Genomic DNA, 14,840 nt, shown 5'->3' on the forward strand with positions numbered 1-14,840 from the left:
ACACTGTTCTGAATAACACAACTTCCTCCCTAGTTGCGCTGCAATGGAAGAGTGAGCGTAAGGTGGAAGTGTTTTACGTCGCCTGCTGAAAGCAACTGTATCTTTTGTGTTAGAAAAATTAAGTTCCAAAGGTTTCCAAAACCGTATCGCAAGGGAGGATTATTAACTCTTCTAAATGTTAAAACAGAGCGTCGGGATTTTAGTTCACATTGAGCCAGCTGTGATCCATATCATTGTAAATTAAAAACACAAGCGCTACATGCATTTATAGATAACCTCTTTGGAAGAGGGTGAAATTGCAGCTCCAGCTGTCAGCAAAGGGAGAGTGTAGGCTACTGGATAGGGCAGGTCATTTAGTGGGAGGACATTATGAAAATAATCTCCAGCTCCAGTCCCTAGGTGAATTATGAGGACAGAGAGATATTAGCAACTAACTTTGAGTATAATGCAGCTTGTTTTCTTTTGTGATGAAAATGTGTCGGATTTTTCTGACTGAACAAGTTTATGAGGCTGCTTTGAACCACAGCTCAAAACTAGAGGAAAGACGGTTGTTTAACGTGAGAGGCTCAGCCATGTTAGGACTTCACGCCCGGCATGTGTCACAACGCTGACCAGGAAACAAGCCACATACAGGGAAAACCACAACTTGGCTGCTACAGAGCTTTTCATCCCTGGTCTGCCACGCCCATAGAGTGTATACAGTAAAGCCACACCCACTAGAGTGTATACGCCATGTCCATAGACCACGCCCACTAGAGTCAATGATTACACCTCTTCCTTTTCAACTGAGGCGTGTGAGAAGCGTGTGTCTATTTAAGCTGTGAGCTGCTGCTGAGACACATCCTTCTGTTGATCAGCCGTGTGCAACTCCTGCTCCTTAGCTGTGGTGTTAATAGATACTAATACCACAAAGAAAATACCACATACAGGGTTCAATGATTTTTTTTTAACAAGGTGGTGCTACTGAGTACAGCGGGATGGAGGACATTTCCTGCAGTCTAAAGCAAAGAAATACTCTATTAGGGTGTGGTGCCTTAAATGATAACAAATTAAGTTTAAAAAATCACAGTGGAGCAGCCAGTCCACAAGGTGGCGCAGCGCAACTCTTACATTCTTTGAGGAGAACCCTGACATAGAAAGATAATACCCGACAAGTCATGGCTTGTGTTCGGTTGTCCGGGTCTCAGAGATTCTTCAGGAACTTATCTCTGATCCTACTGAGTGGATCCGTCTCTCTGCTCCTGTGGGCCGCTCTCAGACGCCCGACGGGCTCTGACAGGAGTCCTCTCCCCGCTCTGGACCTCCTGCCCCTGGGCTACGCTGCCGACCTGCCGGCCTGCTCAGCCATCATCCAGGGAGACCTGGAGGGTCTGGAGAGGGAGCAGCTCAGCCTCCTGCTGAAGACCAAGAAGAAGCAGCAGCCGTTGTCAGAGGCGTTCTACCACAATGTGACTCAGGACTGTCAGAGGTACGTTACAGAAAGAGGGTTTATCACCCTTCCTCTCAGCCAGGAGGAGAAGGAGTTCCCCATCGCCTACTCCATGGTCGTCCACGAGAGGATCGAGATGTTTGAGCGGCTCCTGCGTGCCGTGTACACTCCTCAGAACGTGTACTGCGTCCACATCGACCAGAAGTCATCTGAGGACTTCAGGACGGCAGTGAGGGCTATCGTGTCTTGTCTGCCTAATGTGTTTGTGGCCAGTAAGTTAGAGAGTGTGGTCTACGCCTCCTGGTCCAGAGTGCAGGCTGATCTGAACTGTATGGAGGATCTCCTGAAGTCACCTGTCCAGTGGAGGTACCTGATCAACACCTGTGGATCAGACTTCCCCATTAAGACCAACGCTGAGATGGTTCAGGCCCTCAAGCTGCAGAACGGGAGAAACAGCATGGAGTCAGAGACCACCAACGACTATAAAAACAGCAGATGGCAGTTCCACCACAAAATCACCAGCAACATGGTGGTCAAGACGAACGTAAGAAAGAGCCCTCCTCCAATCAGCACCCCCATGTTCTCTGGCAACGCCTACTTCCTGGTCTCCAGGGCCTTTGTCCGTCACGTGATGGAGTCTCAGGAGGTCCGGGCGCTGTTGGAGTGGGAGAAGGACACCTACAGTCCCGATGAACACCTGTGGGCCACCCTGCAGCGCATGCCCTCTGTGCCAGGATCTAACCCTTCCCACATCAAGTACCATGAATCAGACATGAACGCCATTGCTCGCATCGTGAAGTGGCATTACCTGGAAGGAGATGTGAGGAAAGGAGCCCCATATCCACCCTGCTCGGGTGTCTCCAGGAGGTCCATTTGTGTCTACGGGGCTGGAGATCTCCGGTGGCTCCTACAGCATCACCACCTCATCGCTAACAAGTTTGACCCTGAGGTGGATGACGTGGCTATCAGGTGCCTGGAGTCGTACCTGCGCTTTAAAGCTACATACCGTGTATCACGAAGGACAGCGGAATCTGAGAGTCTCTTACAAAAACGATGAAATGTTAAAAGTCGTAAGTACGTTCATGTGTATTTATTTAAATATGTTTTGAAATGTTGTATATTTCTGATGGTACTGTAAAGAGGGTTGTACACCTTCCTAATATTGAGTTGCACCCCCTTTTGCCCTCAGAACAGCCTCAATTCCTCGAGTCATGGTCTGTACAAGGTGTCGAAAGCATGTTGACTCCAATGCTTCCCACAGTTGTGTCAAGTTGGGTGGATGTCCTTTTGGTGGTGGACCATTCTTGATACCCACGGTAAACTGTTGAGAATGAAAAACCCAGCAGCGTTGCAGTTCTTGCCACACACTTACCCCGTCTGCAGATGAAGAGGTCCCAATGAATGTCCTAAAAGAATAAGGGAACATCCTTGTGATTCTGGTGGTTATATGGGTACCTATGTTAGCAAATGTTGTATACAAAAAAACACAGAATATGTATAAACCCATTACCCTGCTTTTGGAGGTCTGCTGGGTGCAGGGTTCTGTTCCAGCCCAGCATTAAGACACCTGATTCAACTTACAGTGCATTCGGAAAGTATTCAGACCCCTTTGACTTTTTACACATTTTGTCACGTTACAGCCTTATTCTAAAATGGATTACATTGTTGTTTTCCCTCATCAATCTACGCACAATACCCCATAATCTCTGCGAATGTATAAAAAATAGAAAACTGAAATATCACATTTACATAAGTATTCAGACCCTTTACTCAGTACTTTGTTGAAGCGCCTTTGGCAGCGATTACAGCCTCAAGTCTTCTTGGGTATGACGCTACAAGCTTGGCACAGCCTATTCCCCCTCAGGAGACTGAAAATATTTGGCATTGGTCCTCAGATCCTCAAAAAATTATACAGCTGCACCATCGAGAGCATCCTGACTGGTTGCATCACCACCTGCTTGGCCTCCGAACGCAAGGCACTACAGAAGGTAGTGCGTACGGCCCAGTACATCACTGGGGCCAAGCTTCCTGCCATCCAGGACCTCTATACCAGGCGGTGTCAGAGGAAGGCCCTCAAAATTGTCAAAGACTCCAGCCACCCTAGTCATAGACTGTTCTCTCTGCTACCGCACGGCAAGCGGTACCGGAGTGCCAAGTCTAGGTCCAAAAGACTTCTCAACAGCTTCTACCCCCAAGCCATAAGACTCCTGAACAGCTAAGCATGGCTACCCTGACTATTTGCACTGCCCACCCACCCCCCACCCCATCTTTTTACGCTGCTGCTACTCTGTTAATTATTTATGCATAGTCACTTTAACTCTACCACATGTACATATTACCTCAACTAGCCGGTGCCCCCACACATTGACTCTGCATCGGTACCCCCCTGTATATATATAGCCTCCCTACTGTTATTTTATTTTACTTCTGCTCTTTTTTTCTCAACACTTTTTTGTTGTTTTATTTTACTTTTTTATTAAAAGTAAATGCACTGTTGGTTAAGGGCTGTAAGTAAGCATTTCACTGTAATGTCTGCACCTGTTGTATTCGGCGCATGTGGCCAATAAAATTTGATTTGATTTGTATTTGGGGAGTTTCTCCCATTCTTCTCTGCAGATCCTCTCAAGCTCTGTCAGGGTGGATGGGGAGCGTCGCTGCACAGCTATTTTCAGGTCTCTCCAGAGATGTTCGATAGGGTTCAAGTCCGGGCTCTGGCTGGGCCACGCAAGGACATTCAGAGACTTGTCCCAAAGCCACTCCTGGGTTGTATTGGCTGTGTGCTTAGGGTCGTTGTCCTGTTGGAAGGTGAATCTTCGCCCCAGTGTGAGGTCCTGAGTGCTCTGGAGCAGGTTGTCATCAAGGATCTCTCTGTACTTTGCTCCGTTCATCTTTCCCTCGATCCTGACTAGTCTCCCAGTCCCTGCCGCTGAAAAAACATCCACACAGCATGATGCTGCCACCACCATGCTTCACCGTAGGGTGGTGTCAGGTTTCCTCCAGACGTGACGCTTGGCATTCAGGCCAAAGAGTTTAACATTGGTTTCATTAGACCAGATAATCTTGTTTCTCATGGTCTGAGAGTCATTTAGGTGCCTTTTGGCAAACTCCAAGCGGACTGTCATGTGCCTTTTACTGAGAAGTGGCTTTTGTCTGGCCACTCTACCATAAAAGCCTGATTGGTGGAGTGCTGCAGAGATGGTTGTTCTTCTGGAAGGTTCTCCCATCTCCACAGAGGAACTCTGGAGCTCTGTCAAAATGACCATCGGGTTCTTGGTCACCTCCCTGACCAAGGCCCTTCTCCCCCGATTGCTCAGTTTGGCCGGGCGGCCAGCTCTAGGAAGAGTCTTGGTGGTTCCAAACTTCTTCCAATTAAGAATGATGGAGGCCACTGTGTTCTTGGGGACCTTCAATGCTGCAGACATTTTTTGGTATCCTTCCCCGGATCTGTGCCTCAACACAATCCTATCTCGGAGCTCTACGGACAGTTCCTTCGACCTCATGGCTTGGTTTTTGCTCTGACATGCACTGTCAACTGTTGGACCTTATAGAAACACGTGTGTGCCTTTCCAAATCATGTCCAATCAATTGAATTTACCACAGGTGGACTCCAATCAAGTTGTAGAAACATCTCAAGGATGATCAATGGAAACAGGATGCAGCTGAGCTCAATTTCGAGTCTCATAGCAAAGGGTCTGAATACTTATGTAAATAAGGTATTTCAGTTTTTTTATTTTTAATACATTTGCTAAAATTTCTAAACCTGTTTTCACGTTGTCATTATGGGGTATTGTGTGTAGATTGAGGGAGAAAAAAGTTATTTAATCCATTTTAGAATAAGGCCGTAATGTAACAAAATGTGGAAAAAGGGAAGAATACTTTCTGAATGCGCTGTACCTCCAACTCTGGTATGGCTTCCTCTCTTTTATACCTGGAAATCATACATGTGACATTTCTACCTGGAAATCATACATGTGACATGTCTACCTCAATCTGTAATGAAGGAATAAAAAGGGGGGAGACTGCTCTAAAAAGTGAATGCATCCACACTTTGGTTTTGGTAGAAAACCTTTACTTTACTCAGCATAGCGTGGGTCAGAAGTTACGCATCACACTATTACAACAGTGGGACTGTTTTGGAATTACGGTTGCTGAGTTCACATTCATTAATATCCCACAAGGCCTAGCGCCTCTGACTCAGCAACTCAAAGAAGTAACACTTGCATTTCCCTTGACCAGCAAGTCAAAATATTTAGTATGACGTCTCATAAAGGCCTCACATTCATTACAAATATGTATACATCTGAATGAAATGGAGGAAGATGTATACATCTGAATGATATGGAGGAAGACGTTTACAACTGAATGAAATGGAGGAAGATGTACACAACTGAATGAAATGGAGGAAGATGTATACAACTGAATGAAATGGAGGAAGATGTGTACAACTGAATGAAATGGAGGAAGATGTATACAACTGAATGAAATGGAGGAAGATGTGTACAACTGAATGAAATGGAGGAAGATGTGTACATCTGAATGAAATGGAGGAAGATGTGTACATCTGAATGAAATGGAGGAAGATGTGTACATCTGAATGAAATGGAGGAAGATGTATACAACTGAATGAAATGGAGGAAGATGTATACAACTGAATGAAATGGAGGAAGATGTTTACAACTGAATCAAATTGAGGAAGATGTAAACAACTGAATGAAATGGAGGAAGCAATCAAATGTCAATCAACTTTCCACCTATGATTTTGCCTCTAACACACTAACTGGAAACCAGAAGATGGCATATAATGGATGTTTCATTTCTATGTGTTGTTTAGCTTGGTGTATTCTGTAGTCTGAACACTGCTGAGTTTATTTCCAGTAATAGAAGTAGTTCACAGTTAGAGTTGACAAGGCTGTGTATGTAGTGTTAGAAAATGTGTTTAATAACAACACTGTGGTCAGAGCAGCACTGGGCTGATTAACACCTCAGCAGCTGTAGATTCTCCAGTTGAGGAGGCCTTTTCTCAGTAAGAGTAGGGGAGACTGGGGAACAAAGTAACACTTTTAGGCTTTTGCTTATTATGAAAATGTTATTTAAGTTAAATGTTACAATAGACCCAGTAGGCAAATGTTACACAGGTCAATAATAAATAAATAAAAGTAGAGGCGGCAAGTATATTTACTTTAGGGCCTCAAATCACTTTTTATGTCAATAAAACTAAAAGTAATTAATGGATTTAAACAAAACCTCTTGGGCATGTAGAGACACTAACCAAGCATTAGCACCTTGAATAAGAGCTTTAAGTGGTTTCTAATTGGAGTTATTTAGCGGTTACAACTGACCCTGTGTTACTATGTTCCCCAGGCTACCCTACCTTCATGTATAATATTTAAAGTGACTGCTTTGCTAAAGTAAAACATTTTTAACTTCAACTACCATAACAGTTTTAAAGAGCTGAAGCAGGTTACACAATTTTACTTCATGTAAAATTACCTTTCTATTTGGGATTTAAAGGTGTGGACATTTATTTGCTAATTATTTACATAAAGTGTTGCCTTGAATGTTGGCTTGTGGGACGTATGATATACTATGAATCAATGTCTTATTTCATGAAAATACAGAAATCCTTTGTTTCAGGGAAACATATGTGTTTACTCATGAGTGTGGGGAGGAGTGCCCCTTTCTGTCCAATGAGGTCATTTCTGGACAATACATCACCCTCTTCTGGTCTTGGAGGCAGGAAGGACATCACCCTCTTCTGGTCTTCACCCCACAAGGGCAAGGACAGTGATGAACTGTGAGCACTGTAGGCAGCTCCTGGTTGGGTACTGTGGTAGTATAAATACACATATCAGAGGGTTGGGTACTGTGGTAGTATAAATACACATATCAGAGGGTTGGGTACTGTGGTAGTATAAATACACATATCAGAGGGTTGGGTACTGTGGTAGTATAAATACACATATCAGAGGGTTGGGTACTGTGGTAGTATATATACACATATCAGAGGGTAGGGTACTGTGGTAGTATAAATACACATATCAGAGGGTTGGGTACTGTGGTAGTATAAATACACATATCAGAGGGTTGGGTACTGTGGTAGTATAAATACACATATCAGAGGGTTGGGTACTGTGGTAGTATAAATACACATTTCTGTTGTATAATAATGAATATAAGTAAAAATTCTAACCAACAGTTAAAGGTTAATTTACATTTACATTTTAGTCATTTAGCGGACGCTCTTATCCAGAGCGACTTACAGTTAGTGCATACATAATTTTTTAGTTTTAGTTAGCCCTATTGACTTACTATGGACTTACCCATTCACCGAACCTTCCTCCTTCTAGCCAGGACAATGGCAATAGAGACGAAACAAGATGTACACAAAGCAAACGTTTTACTTCATAATTATCAGCTAGCTATATATGAATCGTAAAATAGTGTAGCTAACCAGATAGTATAACAGGCAAAAATGACCTAAAACCAACGTTATCCAAGGTATATATCAATTCTTGCTGGGTAGCTAGCTAACGATTCTTCGTGGCTATCTGGCTAGCTAACAGTAGCTAGTAGCTAGCCAGTTAGCCCTAATGACTTACTATGGGCTTGCTGTTTATGGGTATTGTAGGCAGGTAACCGTGCCAAAATTAACACAGCATGTATTTATTAACTTATCAAGATAAAATATTGTAGTCAGGCAACATATGAGATGTGAATAGACAACATTTTAATTCCGAAGTTGGAGAAGTATTTTCTCTCGCTTCAGCTCTCGCCACCATTGATTTCAAGAAAATGTGCGTAATAGTTTGTGGTTGCGTCATATTTAAATAATATTTATTTGCATACTTTCCGTTGAAGCCTCGACGCATGCTTCAAAATATGTACAAACTGAGTATGCATTCGAGAAGTGCCCTCCATGCTCCGTTTCACATTAATTTTAATTTGGACTCGTACTCCGACCCTACCGTGCTCGAATTTGCGTGCTCGGAGCACGGTAGTATGCATTTCGAGAAACACCCCCAGTGACTGTTGGAAAGCAGACTGAACCAGGTTTTCCTCTAGGATTTTGCCTGTGCTTATCTCTATTCCGTTTTCTTTTTATCCTAAAAAACGTCCTAGTCCTTGCCGATGACAAGCATACCCATAACATGATGCAGCCACCACCATGCTTGAAAATATGAAGAGTGGTACTCAGTGATGTGTTGTGTTGGATTTGCCCCAAACATAACGCTTTGTATTCAGGACATAAAGTTAATTTCTTTGACACATTTTTTCAGTTTTACTTTAGTGCCTTATTGCTAATGGGATGCATGTTTTGGAATATTTTATTCTGTACAGGTTGATCCATCCTCAGTTCTCCTATCACAGCCATTACATTATAACTGTTTTAATGTCACCATTGGCCTCATGGTAAAATCCCTGAGCGGTTAAGAAGGACGCCTGTATCTTTTGTAGTGACTGGGTGTATTGATACACCATCCAAAGTGTAATTAATAACTTCACTATTATTTTTAATTTTTACCCATCTACCAATAGGTGCCCTTCTTTGTGAGGCATTGGAAAACCTCCCAGGTCTTTGTGGTTGAATCTGTGTTTGAAATTCACTGCTCGACTGAGGGACCTTACAGATAATTGTATGTGTGGGGTACAGAAATGAGGTAGTCATTCAAAAATCATGTTAAACACAATTATTGCACACAGTGAGTCCCTGCAGCTTATTATTTGACTTGTTAAGCACATTTTTACTCCAGAACTTATTTAGGCTTGCCATGAATACTTATTGACTCAAGACATTTCAGCTTTTAATTTTTTTATGAATTTATGAACATTTCTAAAATCATAATTCCACTTTGACATTATGGGTTATTGTGTGTGATTTGGAAAAAGTCGAGGGGTGTGAATACTTTCTGAAGACACTGTATACAGTCTATTCATAAATCTATCTGCTGTCCCAATGCTCTGTCTGAACGTTAATACGCCTCGCTTTCGATAAGGTTTTGGAAACATTTGGAACTTAATTTTCTTAGTTATCTAATACTAAAAATACACTTACTGTGCTCAGATTTAGCACAGCTGCACACTGTTCTGAATAACAACTACTTCCTCCCCAGTTGCGCTGCAATGGAAGAGTGAGCGTAAGGTGGAAGTGTTTTACGTCGCCTGCTGAAAGCAACTGAAAGTGGGGAAAAAAAGTATTTAGTCAGCCACCAATTGTGCAAGTTCTCCCACTTAAAAAGATGAAAGGCCTGTAATTTTCATCAGAGGTACACGTCAACTATGACAGACAAAATGAGAAAAAAAATCCAGAAAATCACATTGTAGGATTTTTAATGAATTTATTTGCAAATTATGGTGGAAAATAAGTATTTGGTCAATAACAAAAGTTTCTCAATACTTTGTTATATACCCGTTGTTGGCAACGACACAGGTCAAACGTTTTCTGTAAGTAAATGCAACTTGCACAATTGGTGGCTGACTAAATACTTTTTTCCCCCACTGTATCTTTTGTGTTAGAAAAATTAAGTTCCAAAGGTTTATTAACTCTTCTAAATGTTAAAACAGAGCGTCGGGATTTTAGTTCACATTGAGCCAGCTGTGATCCATATCATTGTAAATTAAAAACACAAGCGCTACATGCATTTATAGATAACCGCCTTGGAAGAGGGTGAAATTGCAGCTCCAGCTGTCAGCAAAGGGTGCAGGGTTCTGTTCCAGCCCAGCATTAAGACACCTGATTCAACTTACAGTGCATTCGGAAAGTATTCAGACCCCTTTGACTTTTTACACATTTTGTTACGTTACAGCCTTATTCTAAAATTTATTACATTGTTGTTTTCCCTCATCAATCTACGCACAATACCCCATAATCTCTGCGAATGTATAAAAAATAGAAAACTGAAATATCACATTTACATAAGTATTCAGACCCTTTACTCAGTACTTTGTTGAAGCGCCTTTGGCAGCGATTACAGCCTCAAGTCTTCTTGGGTATGACGCTACAAGCTTGGCACAGCCTATTCCCCCTCAGGAGACTGAAAAGATTTGGCATTGGTCCTCAGATCCTCAAAAAATTATACAGCTGCACCATCGAGAGCATCCTGACTGGTTGCATCACCACCTGGTATGGCAACTGCTTGGCCTCCGAACGCAAGGCACTACAGAGGGTAGTGCGTACGGCCCAGTACATCACTGGGGCCAAGCTTCCTGCCATCCAGGACCTCTATACCAGGCGGTGTCAGAGGAAGGCCCTCAAAATTGTCAAAGACTCCAGCCACCCTAGTCATAGACTGTTCTCTCTGCTACCGCACGGCAAGCGGTACCGGAGTGCCAAGTCTAGGTCCAAAAGACTTCTCAACAGCTTCTACCCCCAAGCCATAAGACTCCTGAACAGCTAATCATGGCTACCCAGACTATTTGCACTGCCCCCCCACCCCCCACCCCATCCTTTTTACGCTGCTGCTACTCTGTTAATTATTTATGCATAGTCACTTTAACTCTACCACATGTACATATTACCTCAATTACCTCAACTAGCCGGTGCCCCCACACATTGACTCTGCACCGGTACCCCCCTGTATATATATAGCCTCCCTACTGTTATTTTATTTTACTTCTGCTCTTTTTTTCTCAACACTTTTTTGTTGTTTTATTTTACTTTTTTATTAAAAGTAAATGCACTGTTGGTTAAGGGCTGTAAGTAAGCATTTCACTGTAATGTCTGCACCTGTTGTATTTGGTGCATGTGGCCAATAAAATTTGATTTGATTTGTATTTGGGGAGTTTCTCCCATTCTTCTCTGCAGATCCTCTCAAGCTCTGTCAGGTTGGATGGGGAGCGTCGCTGCACAGCTATTTTCAGGTCTCTCCAGAGATGTTAGATCGGGTTCAAGTCCGGGCTCTGGCTGGGCCACTCAAGGACATTCAGAGACTTGTCCCGAAGCCACTCCTGCGTTGTCTTGGCTGTGTGCTTAAGGTCATTGTCCTGTTGGAAGGTGAATCTTCGCCCCAGTGTGAGGTCCTGAGTGCTCTGGAGCAGGTTGTCATCAAGGATCTCTCTGTACTTTGCTCCGTTCATCTTTCCCTCGATCCTGACTAGTCTCCCAGTCCCTGCCGCTGAAAAAACATCCACACAGCATGATGCTGCCACCACCATGCTTCACCGTAGGGATGGTGTCAGGTTTCCTCCAGACGTGACGCTTGGCATTCAGGCCAAAGAGTTTAATACTGGTTTCATTAGACCAGAGAATCTTGTTTCTCATGGTCTGAGAGTCATTTAGGTGCCTTTTGGCAAACTCGAAACGGGCTGTCATGTGCCTTTTACTGAGGAGTGGCTTCCGTCTGGCCACTACCATAAAGGCCTGATTGGTGGAGTGCTGCAGAGATGGTTGTCCTTCTGGAAGGATCTCCCATCTCCACAGAGGAACTCTGGAGCTCTGTCAAAATGACCATCGGGTTCTTGGTCACCTCCCTGACCAAGGCCCTTCTCCCCCGATTGCTCAGTTTGGCCGGGCGGCCAGCTCTAGGAAGAGTCTTGGTGGTTCCAAACTTCTTCCATTTTAAGAATGATGGAGGCCACTGTGTTCTTGGGGACCTTCAATGCTGCAGACATTTTTTGGTATCCTTCCCCGGATCTGTGCCTCGACACAATCCTATCTCGGAGCTCTACGGACAGTTCCTTCGACCTCATGGCTTGGTTTTTGCTCTGACATGCACTGTCAACTGTTGGACCTTATAGAAACACGTGTGTGCCTTTCCAAATCATGTCCAATCAATTGAATTTACCACAGGTGGACGCCAATCAAGTTGTAGAAACATCTCAAGGATGATCAATGGAAACAGGATGCAGCTGAGCTCATTTTCTAGTCTCATAGCAAAGGGTCTGAATACTTATGTAAATAAGGTATGTTTTTTTTTTTTTTTATAAATTTGCAAAAATTTCTAAACCTGTTTTCACGTTGTCATTATTGGGTATTGTGTGTAGATTGAGGGAGAAAAAAGTTATTTAATCAATTTTAGAATAAGGCCGTAACGTAACAAAATGTGGAAAAAGGGAAGGGGCCTGAATACTTTCTGAATGCACTGTATCTCCAACTCTGGTATGGCTTCCTCTTAATAAAAAAAGGGGGAGGGTTGAGTTGACATGAGGATACAACATGATAGAGGATGACAACAGGTGATACCAGACAGCTTTCATGTTTCAATGTTATTTCCGCATCTTAGCTACTTTCCGAATGCACAGTATCAAACCTGTGTGCTATTGAACGGAAGCTCTCAGGGATCAGTGAGTTGGTCAAACGCTGGTATGGACTTTTGTTGTTCTTGTCCCGCCTTAATTTACTTGAGAAATAATAGCCTAATTGTTGTTTGGAGTAAGATGTCTAACCTTAACATACGAGTTAGCGTGTTTGTACATTTTGAAATTGGGAATAAAGTGTTGATTCTTTTAAAGTGAAGTGTTTTAACTTGTGTTAAAACTATTATTCAAAATGAACTAGGGTCACAACAATGATGTTGATGAATCACTACTCACAATAAAGAGAGGAAGGGTGTATGTCTCTAAAGTTTTATTCTCATATGACCATTCCCTTCTTGTCCAGTTGTGAGTTCTCCAATGGGTTTTATTTGATTGTCACTCTGTCTCAGGATATCAGCCAGGTGAACCATTTAGCAGCTTATCATAATGGCGTGCATACCAATGCAACCATAGGCCTACAGTATCACCGCATTACATCCCTTGTCTCATTGTACATTATATTTACGTCATTTTAGCAGACGCTCTTATCCAGAGCGACTTACAGTTAGTGAGTGCATACATTTTCATACTGGCCCCCCATGGGAATCGAACCCACAACCCTGGCGTTGCAAGTGCCATGCTCTACCAACTGAGCTACACGGGGCCAGTACACCTGAAGCAGAGAAAACATACCTAAACTATTGTGGAGCTATCCATATACCAGATTTGTTACACGCCGACATGAAATTGTTTTGTGGAAATCCAACCCTGTAAAGGGGCAATCAGCGGTTGAAACAATAACAAAGCATTTCTCTGCCACTGTTTTCTGTAAAAAGTGGCGTGTTGGGGCTGGACAAATGTAACCACTCTCACATTCATAGACAGAACTATGGATGGATGCAAGGACTGATCATCCATAATATCAACATTTATATTTTTAACCATGTTTTGGGGCTATATAGTGTTTGTTTACATTTTCTTTGTTTACAAACGTTGGAGTAGAACAAGCTTATATTTGGGGTTCTGATGGGGTACGACAGTTGAACTGAGCTCATGAGGCATTTATACGTTTTATTCTTCAAGAATCAATGTGTACATCTAATTTAATTTATAAGTCCATAAATGGATGTAGCAACTGCTGATTGCCCCTTTAAATTAATTCAGTGCAAATCCAACCTAATACATTTATTTCAATTGACTGATTTCCTTATATGAACTGTAACTCAGTAAAATCTTTGAAATTGTTGCATGTTGCGTTTATATTTTTGTTCATTATATTTTTGACAATATATTTCTAAAAGGTCAATAGCTCCAAAGTTCAATGACTTAACCTCAAACCAACTATAAATTGTAGAAATTCAGATACTGGATGCAAAATTTGGTAACAAAATCTCCCTCCGTTTTTTGTGACCACGTTTTCCAAAAACTCTTAAATATCTGCTGTGAATTAAGACTCAAATATGTCTGCAGAAAGAATGGGGTGTCAGCTATGATATGACACCTTTTTTTTGGGGAAAAAATAATCTATTTTGGTTATTGAACTACAGTAAGTGAAGTAGATCAACACCCGGTAACACAATGATGGTAGCTGAATGACATCATGGGTCCCCGGATCTGTTCTATACAGAAATGCATCATTATGGATATGAATGTAATTCTCTTCCCGGTGACGTGTCCTGAATAAAAGGTAGAGACATGTAATATCCTCCTTTTGCATGTTTGGGTATTATTCTACACACTGGCTATTATTTTACCCAATCTGGTTGGTCCAGACCGGACCAAATCTGTACCAATCATAGACGTCTTATGTTTTCACAAGTTTGGACATCACAGTAGAGCTCAGTGGAGTACAGTAAATAAAAGTAGAGTATAGTTCAGTACAGTCCCACATTACATTATACTGTTCTGAACTCTACTGGACTGAACTCTACTAGATTTAAATATAAATATTTAAATATACTGGACTGCTTTTCTCTACTCTAGTGTAATAATAATAATAATAATAATAATAATAATATGCTAAATACTCAAAAATAAATGCTCTACTGTGCTGAACTATACTGTACTGGGGGGTGGGGGTGAATAGTTGTGCACGCTCAAGTTTCCTGTTTTTTTTTGTCTTATTTCTTGTTTGTTTCAAAGTGGTAGGCATGTTGTGTAAATCAAATGATACAAACCC

General features: G+C 42.3%; 1 protein-coding gene across 1 annotated transcript; it reads left to right on the plus strand.

Annotated features, from left to right (window-relative positions):
• Positions 1-1,157: 1,157 nt before the first annotated feature.
• LOC311125171 (beta-1,3-galactosyl-O-glycosyl-glycoprotein beta-1,6-N-acetylglucosaminyltransferase 3-like) lies at positions 1,158-2,486 on the plus strand (the record flags this gene model as incomplete). The annotated part of the gene is made up of 1 exon (XM_084199226.1): positions 1,158-2,486. The coding sequence occupies one exon, from the start codon at positions 1,158-1,160 to the stop codon at positions 2,484-2,486; it is 1,329 nt and encodes a 442-aa protein (XP_084055352.1).
• Between the last annotated feature and the right edge of the window lie 12,354 nt (positions 2,487-14,840).

This window comes from Coregonus lavaretus (assembly GCF_964263955.1).
Source record: "Coregonus lavaretus genome assembly, contig: HAP1_SCAFFOLD_1434, whole genome shotgun sequence".
Classification (NCBI taxonomy): domain Eukaryota; kingdom Metazoa; phylum Chordata; class Actinopteri; order Salmoniformes; family Salmonidae; genus Coregonus; species Coregonus lavaretus.